Source organism: Miniopterus natalensis, chromosome 2 (assembly GCF_054644295.1).
Source record: "Miniopterus natalensis isolate mMinNat1 chromosome 2, mMinNat1.hap1, whole genome shotgun sequence".
Classification (NCBI taxonomy): domain Eukaryota; kingdom Metazoa; phylum Chordata; class Mammalia; order Chiroptera; family Miniopteridae; genus Miniopterus; species Miniopterus natalensis.
Window position 1 is genome coordinate 97466788 of NC_142082.1, and position 18453 is coordinate 97485240.

Consider the following 18453-nt stretch of genomic DNA (forward strand, 5'->3'; position numbering starts at 1 on the left):
GTATTAACTAATCTGTTGATTTCTAGCAATATATTTATTTTAGTTATGTATTAATCTTGTATTTGTTCCTTATTGTATTTTCTAACTCTTTGTTGAAGTTCTCTTAGTTCTCCTTTTCTACTCTCAAGTTTTGTGTTTTTTTAAATTCTCACCCCAGGATATGTATATGATTTTGAGAGAGAGAAAGATACATCAATGTGAGATAGAAACATCAATCAGTTGTTCCCTGTATGTGCCCTGACCTGTGACTGAACTCACAACCTAGGTATGTGCCCTGATTGGGAACTGAACCTGCAACATTTTGGTGTACAGGTTGATGTTTCAGCTAACTGACCCACCTGGCCAGGGCCTACTCTCCAGTTTTTGAGCATCCTATGATTGTTTCTTTGAATCCTTTATCAGGCAAATGACTTATCTCCATTTTATTAGATTTTTTCCCTCTGTGGTTTTGTGTTCTTCAATTGGGATATATCTTCTGTCTCCCTATTTTGTTTGGCTTTCTGTGTTTGTTCCTATGAGTTAGATGAAATAGCTATCTCTTCCAACCTTGAAAAAGTGGACTCATTGAAGACTGTGTGTTGGATGGTTTTGGAAGGCTGGTTGTATTCTAGGTGGACACATGTGGCCTCTGGTGTGTCAGTTGGCCCGAAGTTGTGCATTCTGGGTGGGACAGCCTGCTGTACAGGCATGTGCATTAGCTCTGTGATTTTCTGGCTGGCCATGGCCACAACATAGTTGGGGCAGCCTGATGTGTGTGTGCTTCCTTGCCTTTCTGATCTGGGTGGGGTTGCCAGGTGTGTTGGCAGATGGTCCTCTTGCCTAATTGTCTTTGCATGGGTTGGATCTGGGTGGGGCTACCCTGAGTGCACACATTGCATCACCCCACTGGTTCCACAATTTCTCTGGACAGGGCATTCCTATGTGCTCACACAGCAACACCCTACTATTTTCATACTCTCTCTGGGTAGAGTAGGCTGTGTGCAGCAGTGCTCCAGTATCTCTGTACTTTCTCTGTATGGTGCAGCCCTGCATTTAGGTATTGCAGCACTTTACTATTTGCACACACTCTCTAGGAATGTGAGCCCCATGTGCATGTGCAGCCCATTAGGTACACATAGCAACACCCTGCCATATCTGCTGGATCAGTCTCCAGGTGGAGAGCCCTGTGAGTGCATGCTATGATGTCTTCCTGCTAACTCTAACTATGGGAGGGTGGCTGGGAATGAGCTATAGTGGCTCTGTAGGTTGGCTAGAGAACCTGGAGAGTGCTGAAGCTCACTATCCAAGTGCAAGGGAGATGTAAACAATGGTGCTCCTCCATCCTCTGGTCCTGGAGAGTTCCCTCAGCTCCCAGAGAGCTCCGGAGGTCCCCCAACCTTCTCTATATGGTCTCTCTCTTTGTTGTGTAGAAGCTGTGCAGTTGGCTTTCAGTTGTCTCTTAGGAGGAACTACTCTAAATATAGGTGTATATTTAATGTGTTATTGGGACGGGGCTAAATCAGTGTCTTCCAACACCACCATCTTGGACTTGCCTCTCACACGCTCTGTTTTTGATGCCATATTTTATATCTTTTAGTTTTGTGGACCTCCTAACTAATTGTAGTTTTGAGTTGAGTTGGTACTTTTGTCTTTTGACCTTCATAGCAGCTTTTTAAATGTCTGATTTGCTGTGTTTATTTAATATTTGGCTTTACCTGTGAGATTTTTTCCCTTATATTTTCTTTAAAAAAAAAAAAAAAATCTTTATTGATTTCAGAGAAAGGAAAGGAGAGGGAGAGAGAGAGAGATAGAAACATCAATGATGAGAGAGTCATTGATCCAGCCCGCAACCCGGGCATGTGCCCTGACCGGGAATCGAACCCAGATTGCCTGGATCCCAGGTCGATTCTCAACCGCTGAGCCACGCCCGGCCGGGCTCCCTTATATTTTCTAATTTCTGATTATTGCTTTTTCTTTTCTTCTTAAAGATCTTTAACATTTATTGTAAAGATGATTTAATGGTGATGAATTCCTTTACTTTTTGCTTGTTTTATCTCTCCTTCAATTCTGAATGATAACCTTGCTGGGTATGTTATTCTAGGTTGTAGGTTCCTTTATTTCAGCCTTTAAAAGATGTCCTGCACTCTCTTCTGGCCCATAAAGTTGCTGCTGAAAAATTAGTTGATAGCCTTATGGGGTTTTCTTTGTATATAACTTGATTTTCTGTTGCTTCTTTCTAGATTGTCTCTGTTTTTAACTTTTGCCATTCTAATTACTGCGTGTCTTGGTTTGGGCCTCTTTGGGTTCATCTTGTTTGGAAATCTCTGTGATTCCCGGATCTCAACAGCCTTTTCTTTTCCCAGATTAGAAAAGTTTTCAGCCATTGTTTCTTGAAATAATGTTTCTGTTCCTTTCTCTTTTGTTCTCCTCTGGAATTTTTGTAATGTGAATGTTTATGAGCTTGATTTTTGTCTCAGAGGTCCTTCTAAATTATCCCCTTTTCCTGTTCTGATTGATTTTCACTAGTCTGTGTTCTGGGTCACTGATTCATTCTTCTGTATATTAATGTTGATTCTTTCCAGTGTATTTGTCATTTCAGTTATTGTATTTTCAGATCTGCTTGGCCCTTTATTATACTTCCCCTTTGTTGCAGTTTTAAATTCCTATATTCCACTCTGAAGTTTGGTGAGCATCCTTACAACAATATCTTTGAATTCTTTATCAAGCAAATGACTTATCTCCATCTCCTTAGGGTTTTTTTCTTGTTCCTTCATTATAGAGGTATTCTTCTGTTTTTATTTTGTTTTGTTTTGTTTGACTTTCTATGTTATTTGTATAAATTTGACAAAATAGCTATCTCTGCCAGTGTTGAAAAAGTGGCTTAGTGTAGAAGTGACCTATGTATAGGCTTTGTGTGCTGGGTTATTTTGGAAGGTCAGTTGGAGTTGAGTCAGTGCCTATGGCATTGGGCTACCAAGCTGAAGCATATCCAGGCAAGGAGACCAGGTGTGTGTAGTAATTTCCTGTTGCTTTTCTCTTTGTTTGAAGCCAAAATGGGCTCAGGCAATGTGTCCAGGAATGCATTGTGGCAATCTTGCATGTACACTAGAGCACCTGGGTAGAGCTCCTGCCTGCCCAATAGAGGTAGAGGGGGATGTATACAATGAAGCTCACAAGCACCTTGAACCCTGGAGAAATTCCTTCAGTTCGTGAAGAGCTCCTGTGGCTTTCTAGCCTGCTCTATATGATCTCTCATTTCTTGTACAGAAAGTTGTCTTATTTAGAAACAACCTCTGTGTTGGCTTGTGCCTGGTAGTTTTGGTAGGCTGGCTGGAACTGGGCAGGTATTTATGGCACTTAGGGTGTTAACCTGTTAGGCTAGATTGGCTCTAGGCACAGAGGCCAGGTATGTGTCGTGATGCCCTATTGTTCCTGCTGACTCCCTTTGTTCAGAGCTGAAATGGACTCTGGGCAGTGTGGCTGGGCATGTGTTGCTGTAATCTTGCTGGCAGATCAAAGCACCCTGATAGAGCTTCCACCTGCCCTACAGAGGTGAAGGACGACGTACACAGTGGTGCTTATCATCAGCACCTCCAATCCTAGAGATTTCCTGCAGATCCCAAGGAGCTCTCCCAATTTCCCAGACTTTTCTTTTGGGTCTCTCTCTCATTTGTATTCAGAAGCTGTTTAATCAGCCTTCAGTTGTCTTTCAGAAATAACTGCTGTCTATATAGGTGTATATTTTACTGTGCTTGTGGGAGTGGGCGATTTCAGCATCATCCTATGCCACTGCCATCTTGGACCTCTTGTTGGGGTATACTTTGAAGTGTGTCAACATTTTAGGAATGACAAATGACCAGAAATAACATCAATACTTTTAACATATAAGTTCTGAAATCTGATGTTTCCACCATGGCAACAGCAGAGATCTGAGAAGGAGGTATATAAAATATCTAGCTATTCCTTGTAGTGATTTAGTCCCCAGCCATGACAAAGTTAACTATTAGGCATGCATTTCTTTCAACCATCTCTAAAGGAAATAGAATTACCTGCATTCCCTGATTTGATGTAAAGCCTTGCCAAGTTCATTGTTCTTCAGGCAGTCCAGCATCGACTGGATGGCTGCTTCAGTGGACGTGAAGGTTGGCTCAGACCACGCACCCTCTATATAAAGAGGGTCAGCTGCAATGGCTGCAGTAGCCTCCTTTAGATTTTTCTTTAAGTCACTCAGTTCCCTGGACATATTTAGAAGCTGTTAAAAAAAATTTTACTGTAGTTAGTTGAAGGCTGGATTTTACATCCCCCAAAGAAAACAATTGATTATATGTGATGTGGTTAAGCACAAGCTTAATACCTTGGTAAACTAAAATAGGACAAATGAAACTGTTCTACATGGTATGTGTGGGTGGTTATGAGGTTGTATGGATGAAATAACTTTATGTGTCAACATCTGGGAAATTCTTCTTATGGAAAAGATTAAGACTTCCTTTAAAGTGTTTTTTATTTTAGTAGAAGGGCATTTTCAGAGGTAAAATGCACATCAGAACAGGCTTGGGAGTTGGGTAGAGCTGGGTTCAAATGCCAATTCTACAATGTATGACGGGGCCCCAGGCAAATAAATACACTTTTATGTATCTTAGTTTTTCTCATCTATGGCACTGAAGATATTACAAGGTAATTTTAAAGATGAAATGAGATAGTGTATATGAAATAATTAGTAAGTTTGGTGTATAAATGCTCAATAAATGTAATCATCAACATGGACTCTGAAAAATAAAATTTTCTCACTATTTCTATGCTATGGAAAGAGACTAAATACATAATTTTAAGGAAGAGGAGGAAAAAAAAATCTCAATGTAATATTAGTAGTCATGTTATGGAAGTAAAAGATTTTCCTTCAAAATTACTGAAACCAAAAGATCCAAAGTGTTAAAAAGTAAATCATAAGAGAGAACCTACAAAACTTCTTAGTGCTCCTAAAATGTACTGTGGCAGACAACTGTTTTGGAATCTGATCTCAAGAGCATTTTAAAAAATTGACATAAATTTAAAGGGTTTTCCCCACCTTTGTAATGCAAATTGATGATGCTTGTTTTCTTTGTAGAGTTGATTTACCCAACATCTTCATTCTCAGCTCCCTCATTTTACTAGCAATAGAATCAAAGCCCTTAAGGACTATTTGTTTCTACACAGATGACTGTTAAATACAAATACCTACTCCAGAGCTAGGTTTAAAGTTTACTGAGGTAATGCTTTTAAATAAGATACTAGAGTACCTTGTATACATAAATTTTTAAGTTGAAAAGTGAATTTCTTTTTAATTCTTTTAAATATAGGCAAGTTTTAAATATTGTATGTGTTTGTACAGTATTTAAAACTTACTTAATTTAAAATAAGTAAGAAGAAATTTCCTTTAAATTTACACAATTTAAAACAATTATATAACATATACACACACACGGTATGTAACACATAATTTACTTTTCTAAAGTGAAACTTGAATTGCCATTTTAATATGGAAAAAGGCATGTGAGTTGCATTTGCATGTCTTCTCTTTCTTGAGCCAAGATGGAGTCTAAGGATCCTGTTAATACTTGCTGGAAGAGTAAGAAGAGTTAACCTGTCTTGACAACATAGCAAATAACATATCAACTGTTTTCTTTTTTATCTAATAATCTGTAATTCTGTGGAGGAAAACTGGCTTGTGAAGAGCTCTTCATAAACAAAGATGTCTGAGTCCCTTGAAATTAGCATGTGAAAGTATACTCCCTTTTTTTCCTAATGAGTAATAAATAGTGGTGCTCCATCCTCACCCATATGCTCTTAGTGGGATGGTTTCTTGGACTCTTGGTTTTTCACTAATGACTACCATATCTACGCCTTCAATTCAGACCTCTCCTCTAACTTCCAGTCTCTTCTAGATCCTCGTATTTAACAGCCTGCACAATGTAGTTAACCTGGGCTGGTCTAGTGGGCAGACTCAGTTATTGACTAGCAGGCAGAAGGCTTGACCAGTTGGATGTACAATTGCCTCAGCCCTCCTTTTATATCCCTGTTTCACCTGTGGTACCACCAGTCACCTAGTTCATCTGAGATAGAACCTGAGCATCACACTCTTTCTTCTCCTTCACCCCTCCCCCCAGTTAGTTTCATTGACCTTTTGTCCTAAATATCTCTTACATTTCCTCCCATTTCTCCATACCAAGCACTTCTGTCCTAGTTGAAACTCTCATCTCTCATCTGAGCTATTAGCCTTGTAAAGTGGTCTCCCTGTCTCCAGTTTAGTTGTCATCAAGTCCACCTCATCTGTGCCATAAGCTCCAACCAAAACACTCCCAGGCACAGCATCTTCCATGATCTCCCCTTACCTATTTCTTCCACCTTGCTCCATCACTCCTTTTTGGTTTGCATGTTATATTTTAGCACTAGTAAATCACGTGTAGTTCCTTTCTCTTTCATACTACCATGTTTATGTCCATGCTGTTTCTTACTAGAACACTCCTCCTTAGCTACCACTTTATCTCTCTAACTCCAACTCATCCCTGAAGAATCAGCTAAGGTGTGATTTCCTCCAGAAAGCTATCCTATTTCAGCTTGATGACTTAGGTGTTGTCTTTCGTGCTTCCATAACATCCTCTGTATATCCCCATTATTTCACTTACTACATGACAGTATTATTTTTTCACTTCTAGGAAAAATTTGGCTCACTTGGAAGTGGTACGTTTCAATTATTTTACTTTGTACACTTAAAAATATAAAAGCATCCTGATGTTAAGCAGGGAAGTGGGAGAGAATCAAACATAATATAGATATTTTCTTCTAATCTCAATGTAAGAACAGGTAGAAAAAGCTAACTATAAAGAAGGAAAGCCATAACACAAGGACCCAGGGCCAGGATTAGGGCAGGCCAAGTGAGGCCTCTCGGCATACTGAAGGACTCTGAGGGGAGGTGCTCACCCTCAGAGTCCTTCAGTTTTGTGCCTAGGCCTGTCACTTGCCTCACCCTAGTCCTGGCACTGCCAAATGAGAATAGAAATACAAGACACATTTAATACTTATTCTAGAGCAAAATGATTATGTGGGAATAAAATCACTCGGACCATTAAAGAGGAAAAGGGGATGTGGGGCAGGGAGGACAAAAGGAAAGAAGTAATGTTCATAGCAGTGCTCAGGGTTAGGAGGTCTGTGGGCTCACCTCTGGCATGGAACTGACTTCGTGCACCTGGCCGATGAGCTTACAGTAGGACTGAAAAAGCAGCAGCAGCTGAAAGTGTAGCTTATATAACCTCTGACATAGTTCCAGTTGCTAGAGAGAGAGTTGGCATGGGAAGAAATTAGTTATTAATGACAGTTTTTGTATAACAAGTGAAATCTTGGTGGAGACAAACTTTTTAAAAAAAATCAAGTATCCATAACTAGCTGTTATTATTCCCAATAAAACAACAAGATTTAGTCAGTAAAAGAGAACAAGACCTAGTCAGTAAATATCAGTGAGAAATTCACAATGTAACATAGAATAGCTCCTGGAAGATGACTAATTAGAGAAGTGTAGTAGTTATGAAGGAACTGAGTGAATCGTCAGATTTCCATGATATCTGCTAGTTACATATCTACAAATCATAGTTGCGGTTATCTTAATTTTTATAAGCTGTAAATTGTTTTTAAAAACAAAGAATTTGGTTTTTTTAAAAGTATATTTGAAAGGCAAAACATTAAGTCATTCTAAGTGTTAAATTTATAAATTCAGCAGACACTTGAGAGATTACTCCATGTGACAATTCTGGCTGTATTTTGGGTGCAGACACTCATCCTGAAGTCTCTGTAAACAAAATAGTCACGTGACCCTTGAAGGTGCTGTGTCAGCTTTACTGATGATGCTTCTACTCAGTGCTCAATAAATATTTGTTGAAGTAAAGAGATAAAAAGGGGCCAAAGTATGCTTACAAAAAGGAGAAATTACAAAAACATTCAAAACTTACTGTGGAAAGAACATTAAAAAGTAATCATAGAAAATGGCCCTTAATTAAACCCTATGAATAGCTCTGGAATTTAAAATGTTTTCATTATGTGGCTTATATATCCTATGAGGGAAAAATAAATCATGAGTCATTCCAACACCAACAATTATACTGCTCTTTGAGCTGTATCTGCTCTTAATAGCTTCTAAACTTTGCCTGTTTTATTCTAAGAATGGGTTAGCTCCTAGGTAGTGGATGGGATTCTGTATAAGGAAAAGAATAGCCTTCATTAGGTAGAATTTCATGGCTCAGCAGTTGCCAGTGAAAGTGATTAAGTATGTGGCTTAAACTACACTTCGAAGTTCAGTTTTCAAATGTGGTTCCTTGAAAATAAATAGGGTCTTTCTTTTGCTAATGGAGTAGAAAGAACTCAGCTCAGAATTGAGAGCTGCTATGGTGACTTAAAATTGTTCCCCCAAATCAGTTTAAGGAGAGAAATTATAAGAATTTAGATTTAGGTGGAGGAAGAATATTCTGTTAATAGTATTATTAACAGACTTGTAATCCTAATTTTAGAAAGTTACTAAAGTTCATTTAAAATTATGCTGAATGAAGTTTTCTTTTTCCTCTCACCCTTCTTTTGGCCCTTGGTGGGGGGGGTGTGGGGGGAATTCTTAGATTTATCTTATCTCTCAATGCTGGAAACCAACCTAAGGTTAAAGAAGTAGCTACATTCACTAATTACCCCAAACTAGATCTTTGGTTGTTTCAGTAAAACATTTGATTTTAAACTTTTCTTTATGGGAAATCTTTTAAAAATCTGATCCAAGAGATAACTGCCAGAGATTTGCAGATAGATAATTATTGTTTAAAAAATGTTACCTTCACAATTTAGGGTGAAACCTAGCTATGAAACTCTGACTTTCCTAAGTGTCAGATAATGGTATTTATAACTCAGAATATTCCACTGATAGTATGAGAGTTCATAGCAATGTAGGTTTCTACTTTTGAGATGAAAGCAGCCGAGAATGCTACTAACAAACTGGCATATCTCAATCTACCAAATAAAATAAAATGGAAGGAAAAAGGGGAAACATGCTAAGAGATATAACAGTAATAGTAAAAATAAGGTTTGTTATGGGTCCATGCCTCAAATGGGCAGAGAGTATGAAAGAAAGTTAACTTACTGCCAGAGATTCCATTTGCTACACAGCAAGCATGGCACAGGAAACAGGAAAGGAAACAGAGTACAGGGTCAGTGTCTGCATGCAACGGAAAGCACAGCCCTCTTCCGCCAGCAGAACCATCAGCAGTATTAGCATTGCTTGCCCAGACTTGATAAATGGTTGCAAATGTGGTACCCATTCAACATGCACAGCGGCCCAGTTAAAAACAAGCTCTAGTGGGAAATATGTTCTTGAAAAAGTAATTTGTATTGTTTCAGATTCTCTGGTTAGTTGGTTTAGATTTTGTTAGTCTTGGAGAATAGAAGTCAAGACTTTTATTGCTTTATAATTTTAGTATTTAAATGTGAATGATATGTGGACATAGAACTGTGAGATCAGCTGAGTAATGTGAATGAACTATAGCTCCAAATTAATTATACCACTGCTAAATGTTAAGGCAGAGTCTTTCATGTTTGGCTTCGTATACTAAACTATGACTATCCAATTATAAAATATAATTAACAATCTAAGTGGCATTTTCTTTAGTCAAATTGCCTTCCACATCAAGCATATTTTATAGTACTGCTAGATACTGTCATTTCAAAGGACTAAACATTGTATACTTTCTGAACAAGTGTGAGATATGACAGGTAATTTTCTTGCATTTTATTTTTTATAATATTTTTGCCAGTAGACAATTTCTAAAAGTAATATAGAACTGATAGTCTAGAGAGAGATAATTTTATCTGGGCCATGTTCAACTATGGCTACCATTTTTTTATGTCACCATATCATAACCATAGAATTGGTTTGAAGAAAGTTTGGGTATGTGGAAAGAGTTAACTATAACCTGACACAATATTAAAAAATCAATTTGGCCATTCTTAATTATAGGTCAATATATCTGGTTCTAGATTTTCAAGATATTTGAGGACCTATCTAACTCAGTTTCCAATTCTTGACAACAAAAACCCTTATCTTAATGCTCTTTCCAAAAAAATTCTCTGGGTTATCAGTTTAATGTATTGTACTTAACATAAGATACAGTGCACAAAAAATAAAATCATCAACTTATTTGTTACTATCTTCAAACATAAAGCATTCCCACTACCAATCCCTACCACAAACCCTGTCTTCCAAGTGTCTCTTCTTTCTTCACCTGTTACATGGGTTTGGCACACTGATGACTATAGTATTATGTTTATTGAGCAGTTTTTTGAGCTCGGGCCATGAATATCTTTCAAACTTTGAAAGATAAATACCCTTAATATTGTGATATAGATTATACAACCTGAAAGTTTGGGAGAAAACTTTCTGCCTAAAAGTTTTTATCACCAAACCTTATGACATACAATGTCATTCCAGAAAGGAGTACAGGGCCAGAATTTCCACTCTGAAGACTTTTTAGGAAATATCAAATTTGATCAAAATATTTAATATGCACTTTAGTATGTAACTGCTTCTCCCATGGAATATACTTTTTAGAAGTGTAGAATGAAGCAAGGGCTAAGTAAATTACATGGTCTTTTGTGAAGAAAATATTTCCTTTTTACTGTTTTCCAAAACAAGGCTGTAATGCAAGAAGATCACATCAGGTAAAGCAAAATCTCTGTTCAATGAAGGCAAATGAGCCTTTTTGACTCTAGATTGGTGCTAAGGAATTTCATCATCAATGTATTCCTTCCACTCAGTTCTCATGGCACAAAACTATTTCTTGGGAGATGGCCCACATGACACACACCAGTTCTCAGAATTCTTAAACTCTCCTTGTTAGGTAAGCTGCCTTGATATTTATTATCTCAGAATCCTTTCCTAGGCCAGAGGCTGGGACCTAGTTTTCATTTAAAGCTCCAAAAAGATAATGAAAAATGCCTTTGTAGGGGGCCATTTTATGGAAAATGTTAAAAGTTCCCCAACCCCATGCTAATGTTTTCTTATATCTAGGTTTTAAAAAGAACCACTTTAGAAGTCTTTATTATAAATGTATCTATGTGACTCAAGGTTCTTTTGAAAATACTGTGGGAATGTCACTGTTTTATTTGGTCTAAAGGCTTTTCTTCTGGCCCTGTTCCTGGACTTGTGATACGGCTTGATCTGCAAATTGGATTTAGAGGTATGTTTTCTCAAAATAAGAAAAATCAAGAAGCCAAGATGTTAAGAATTGATCATAGACAGAGTGGCTTAAAAGCCAGCAATAATCTAATTCTTATTCATTAACAGTAGCATAGACATTCTTGTTTCTCTTGATTCTGCTCTGAAATGAGTTCTATGCTTATGGCATAGGTAAAAATCTGAGTTTTTGACATGACAGAAGATGAGCCACAGTGTACTATACCAGCTATTATTTTCACCATATTTTGTCTCTGAAAGTCACTGGTTAAAACTAAACAGAATAAAATTGAGATAGTCTAGCCGATTGTTGAAGTGTCCCTACTCAGTAATACATAGATGCATCTAATCTCCCAAGCAGGTATGAACAATATGTACTCACCTGCTGCTAAATCACATGGGTCAGGCACATTGATGACCACTGTATTATGTTTGATTGGTACTTTTTTGGACCTTGATTAGGATTATCTTTCAAAGCTTTTAAAGATAGATACCTTTACACAGCCTGAGGTATTTACTATTTTTAAGAAAACATTGACTTCAGCATACATCTCCTTAGTCAGTATTGGAAAGAGGATTCCTTATAGAATAAAGAGTTATTGACTATACCCAAGGGATGATGTTTAATGGATTACAGTTTAACTGGAGAAATGTCTTGTTCAATTTAACTTGCTGTTCAGTCTGTATAGGAACAGAGGCTTCAGGCTTCTCATTCATGGACTGATTATGTAGGAACAGGAAATATGTAATAGAACAGAAAGAAACTCAAACAAAATATGAAAGAAAACTAGCAATTCAAAAGGAAAGAGATAAAGGGAAGAAAGGAATAGCAGAAACAATTAACAAAATGTCAATAAGCATGTACCTATCAATAATTACTTTAAATATAACTGGACTAAATGCTCCAATCAAAAGACATAGAGTGGCTGAATGGACAAAACAAGCAAGACCCATTTATATTCTACCTACAAGAGACTCAATTTAGATTGAAAGACATACTGAAAAGGGATGGAAAAAGATATTCCATGCATATAGAAATGAACAGAAAGCTGAAGTAGCAACACTAAATCTGACTAAATTGATTTTAAAAAACAAAGAATGTAAAACGAGACAAAGAAGAACATTACATAATGATAAAGTGGTAAATCCAAGAATAGGATATAACAACTGTACATAACTATGGCCCCAGCATAGGAGCACATAAGTATATAAAGCAAATATTAATAGAAATAAAGATGGAAATTAACAGTAATACAGTAATAGTTGTGGATTTTAATAACACACTTACTTCAGTGGATAAATCATCCAGACATAAATTAATATGGTAATAATGGCCTTAAATGTCATATTAGAGCAGATTAACTTAATAGACATTTATAGATCATTTCATCCCCAAACTGCAGTATATATTTTTTCTCTGGGGTACAAAGAACATTTTCTAGGATATAAACCATATTAGATATGTATTAAGCAACAAAAGATGCCTCAAAAATTCAGGAGGATTGAAATCAAGCATATTTTCCAACCACAATGGCATGAAACCAGAAATCAAGTACTGGAGGAGAACTGGAAAAATCACAAATACTTAGAGATTAAACAACATGCTACTATACAACCAATGGATAAAAGAGGAACCAAATAGGAAGTAAAAAAACTACCTTGAGAAATGAAAATGAAAACACAGCTTTCCAAAATTTGTGGGATGCAGCAAAAGCACTTCTAAGAGAGAATTTCATAGTTAAACAGACCTATCTCAAGAAACAAGAATAATTCCAAATAGATTATGTATCTTTACACTTAAAGGAACTAGAAAAAGACCAACAAACAAATCAAAGAAGAAGGAAGGAAATAATAAAGATCATAGGAGTAATGAACAAGATAAAATATAAAAAATAGAAAAGAGCATTGAAACCAGGAACTGTTTCTTTGAAAGAAAATATAAAATTGACAGACCTCTAGCCAGACTCATCAAGAAAACAACAGTGGGAGCTAAATAAATAAAATCAGAAATGAAAGAGGAGTGATTACAACTGACACTAAAGAAATACAAAGAATCATTTAAGAATACTTTGAACAACTACATGCTAACAAAATGGACAATCTTGAAGAAATGGATAAATTTCTAGAAACATGCAAACTTCCAAGACTAAACTGAAAAGGAACAGAAAATATGAACACACCAATAACTAGCAATGAAATTGAATCAGTAATTTAAAAAACTTCCCACAAACAAAAGCCCAGAACCAGAGAGTTTCATAGGTGAAGTCTAAACATTTAAAGAAGAATTAATACCTATCTCTCTCAAAGTGTTCAAGAATATTGAAGAAGAAAACATTTCCAAACTCATTCTACAAGGCCAACATCACCCTGATTCCAAAACCAATAAAGACACTACAAAAAGAAAATGACAGGCCAATGTCCTCGATGAACATAGATGCTAAAATCTCAACAAAATATGAGCAATCTGAATTAAAAAATACATTAAAAAGATTATAGATCATGACCAAATAGGATTTATACTAGGAAGGATGGTTCAATATCCACAAATCAATTAATGTGATACATCACATCAACAAACCCAGGGCTAAAAATCCTGTGATAATATTAATAGATGTATAAAAAGTATTTGAAAAAGTTCAACATCCATTTATGACAAAAACTCTCAACAAAGTGGTTATAGGACTTTACTCAAAATGATAAAGGCTATATATAAAAACAGACATATAGATCAATGGAACAAAATAGTGCCCATTGCACTATCTGGTCAATTAATCTATGAAAAAGGAGACTACGATGTAAAATGGAGAAATGACAGTCTCTTAAATAAGTGTCGTTGGGAAAACTAGACAGGTATATGCAAAAAAAAAAAAAAAGAAAGAAAAAAAGAAACTGGAAACTGGATCGCTGTCTTTGCAACATATGCAAAATAAACTCAAAATGGATTAAAGACTTAAATGTAAGACCTGAAACCATACAACTTCTAGAAGAAAATATGGGTAATAAATTATTTGACATCAATTTTAGTAATCTCTTTTTGGATATGTCCCCTTGAACAAGGGAAACAAACATAAATATACAAATGAGACTTAATCAAACTAAAAAGCTTTTTCACAGCAAAGGAAGCCATTAACAAAAGGAAAGAACAGTTTACTGAATGGGAGAATATGTTCACAAATGAAATATCCATTAAGTGGTTGGTATCCAAAACATATGAGGAAATCATACAATTCAAAACTATGAAATAAACAATTAGATGAAAGAATGGGCTGAAGATTTTAGAGACATTTCTGTATGTCTAAAGATGACATATAGATGGCTAACAGACATGAAAAGATGTTCATCACTAATCATCAGGGAATGCAGATCAAAACCACAATATCACTTCACACCTGTCAGAATGGCTATTATCAATAAATCAACAAACAAGAAGTGGTGGCAAGGATGTGTGGAAAAGGGAACCCTCATGCACTGTTGGTGGGACTGAAAATTCCTGTAGTCACTATGGATAACAGTATGAAGGTTCCTCACAAAATTAAAAATAGGATGACCATATGACCCAGCAATTCAATTCCAAATTTTTGGTATTTATCTGCGGAAATCCAAAATACTAATTCGAAAAGATACATGCACGTCTGTTAATTGCAGCATTATGTACAATAGCTAAGATATGGAAGCAACCTAAGTATCCATCGGAAGCTGAATGGATAAAAAAGTTGTGGTACACATATACAATGGAATATTACTAGGCCATTAAAAAGAACAAAATCTTACCATTTGTGACAACATGGATAGACCATAGAGGTTACTATGCTAAGTGATACAAGTCAGACAAAGACAAATACCACATGATTTCACTTATGTGTGGAATCTGAAAAACAAAATAAAGGAACAGCAAAAAGAAACAAACTCACAGGTAGAGAATGAACTAACAAGATGGGAAGGAGATTGGGGGGCTGGGTGAAAAAGGGGAGGAGATTAAAAAGTACAAATTGGAAGTAACAAAAACAGTCTTGGGGATGTAAAGTACAGCTCAGGGAATATAGTCAATAATATTGTAATAACTGTCTATGGTGGTAGGTGGGTACTAAATTTATCAGATGGAAGCACCTCATAAATTATATAAATGTCTAACCACTATGCTATACATCTGAAACTAGTATGATATTGAATGTCAACTGTAATTGAAAAATAAAAATTAAAAAAACAAAAAACAAAATATATGAGGAACTCATACAACTCAATAACAAAAACCCCCCAATTCAGTCAAAACAAAACAAAACAAAAAAATGGGCATAAAACATGAAGAGACATTTCTCCAAAGACATTGGCCATCTATTTGCCTCTATGTGAATCTATTTGCTCTAATTTCCCTGCTTTGGAGCCTTCAGTACAGATGGCCAATAACGTGTAAAGATGCTCAACATCATCAGGGAAATGGAGATCAAAACCACAATGAGATAGCTCCTCTCATCTGTCAGAATGGCTGTCATCAATAAATCAACAAATAAGAAGTGTTGGGGAGGATATGGAGAAAAGGAAAATCTTATGCACTGTTGGTTGGACTGCAAATTGGTATACTCCTCATGGAAAACAGTATGGAGGTTCCTTAAAAAACTAAAAATAGTACTACCATACAACCCAGCAATTCTACTTCAGGGTATTTATCTAAAGAAAATGAAAATACTAATTTGAAATTACATGCACCCCATGTTCATTGCACCATTATTTACAATAGCCAAGGTATGAAGATACCTAGGTGATCACTGATAGATGAATGAATAAAGAAGTGGTACATATATAAAGTGGAACCTCAGTTCTTGAACTTAATTCAAGAAGTTAATTCTGGAAGGCTGTTCAAGAAGCGATGTGTTTGAAAACTGAATCACTTTTTCCCCATTAGAAAAAATGTAAATTGAATTAATCTGTTTCAGACCCCTAAATGATTTCCTGTTTTACCCTTGCTCATATACAGTATGTGTCTAATGTACTGTTTAATCTATAAACAAACACTTCTTAAGTATATTGAACCACCCCCTACTAGCTTAAACTAATCACTTTCAGTACTTGTTCCAGGAGTGTAGTATCTTTGCTTTTTCACATATCATTGCCTCCAAAATGCTGTCACCAGCTATCTGCTTTTCATTTATCCAAATCAACAACAGTTTTCTATCTCTCCAGTTGCCTGTGATCATTGTTTTATGAGCACTTTCACACCTTTAGCAACATCAGCACACTTGATGGCCTCTTTATGTTTTAAAATTGTACTAATTGTCCGTTTCACCAGAAACAAAACCAAAAACCAAACAAACAAGAAAACTCACTAAAATATTCACAGCATAATTTCCTGAGATGTTAACAATGTGAGGTTTAGTGGTAACTGACTTGCATTCTCTTTTTTGTTTGTGGCCTGAGAGATGCTTTTTGTAATGCTGATGTATCAGCATGAAAGGGTTGTCAGGCTTGAGAACTGAAGTTTTGTTAAAAAATGGGGACATTTTATTCCATGAACAACTTGGTTCAGAACCGAATTGTTTGAGATGGGAGATGGTCAAGAACTGAGTTTTGACTATACAATGGAACAATTCTCATCAATAAAAAAGAATGAAATCCTGCCATTTGTGACAACATGGATGGACCTAGGGGGTATTATGCTAAGTGAAATATGTCACACAGAGAAAGACAAATACTGCATCATTTCACTTATATGTGGCATTAAAAAAAATCAAAACAAATGAACAAACCAAACAAACTAAAAAGTCTAAGAGAAACAAAGATCAAACTGAAGGTTCCCAAAGGGGAGGAGAGTGTAGTGATGAATGAAAATGGTGGAGGAGAATATAATTAATAACAGTGTAATAACTTTGCATTGTGACAGAAGACCCTAGACTTAGTGGGGTGAGCATATCATAAGGTATATAAATGTTGAATCACTATGTCGTATATTAGTTGAAACTAATATAATATTGTATGGAAACTTTAATTAAAAAACATTTCAAGTATTAGAAACACTTTTTAAAAACACTTTTTAAAGAAAGTGTTCTGTACGTGCATTGAGAATTCTCTGACACCCCCCTGATTGAGCATGTGCAGCAGGCTGGTGCTTGAGTCTTCCATACATAGAAGTATTTCTCACAGAGGCAAAAAGTACCACACTCTCAATGGGTGCTACCAGGTGGTCAATTTTCTTGATACACACAACCTTCTCTAGCTTTCACTTCCCTGTTTTGGAGCCTTAGGTTACAGAGGCATATTTTTTTGTTATAGAGAAAACTGGAGTCCAAAGCTCTTGTCTTCAGGGTTAGGAACTCAATGTGTAGCAGAAACTGGAGAGCAGACCACAGCAATCAGCTCAAGCTCATTGCTGCCACTTAGGAAGGCAGGCCCTGTGTTGACAGCTCTTCTTTTTCAGACACCAGACATACTGTGTGTAAACAGTTTTAATTTTTAAACATCAGTTCAACTAAAAAATACTGTACAAGCATAATAAAACATGTTTGTGAATTGGTTACAGCTTGCAGGCCACCAGTGTAACCTTTCTACGTTAATTTAATGTCTGTCTACAACTTTGTATTAAGAAGAGAAATTGAAAAACAAATATTCAACACCCAGCCAAGAGTTATATTCTCTTCCACAAATAATTCCAAAGCAATTCCTTACTTATGTCACCTGTAAGGAATAAATAGAAATAAGCTTCTGGCAAAGTCCAGACCTGACTAGGTAGGGTTTGGGGGTGGGAAGACTTTGTGTGCCTGTTTGTATGCTGTCACCAATTCTGGCAGGCTGATAAATTTAATTGTTCAAGAATTTACTTTGCTGGGTTTAGTAAGGTAGGTGCTAATTCTTTCATAAAGTACGTAGTTCTCTGAAATGGAATACACATGTGTAATAATCATTGAAATGTTTACTTTGCAGTTTACATCCAGATTACATAACTGTTGCAAGTTATAGAAGTTCATTTCCTATCCCATTTCACTTGTCCCCATGCAGAGGTTGCTCAGAATAGTTGGAAACATCAAACTATCCTAGAAGACAGGAAATCTGAAGACAAAAGAGTTGGAGAGAATCACTTGAGGGTAAGCAGTACTCTGAGGTCAAATGTTAGTCAGGTTTTGCTTTGGGTTAGAAGCCAAATAAATGGTAGCTATAAAAAGCAAAATAGTATCTCCACCAATTCTGGTCATAAAATCATTATTTAAATGGAGTGACACCATAATTTATCCTCAAGGCACACCTTTAGTGTG

The 18453-nt window shown here is 36.3% G+C and overlaps 1 protein-coding gene across 3 annotated transcripts in view; it reads right to left on the reverse strand.

Moving 5' to 3' along the window:
• FRY (FRY microtubule binding protein) overlaps nt 1–18453 on the reverse strand; it is a 505671-nt gene that overhangs the window by 18204 nt on the left and 469014 nt on the right. For all 3 annotated transcript variants that reach the window (XM_087814426.1, XM_016213841.2, XM_016213842.2), the window contains 2 exons: nt 7175–7285; nt 4029–4231 (listed from right to left, as the gene is read on the reverse strand). In XM_087814426.1, coding sequence (XP_087670552.1) covers nt 4029–4231; nt 7175–7285 — 314 coding nt within the window. The remainder of the gene's footprint in view (nt 1–4028; nt 4232–7174; nt 7286–18453) is intronic.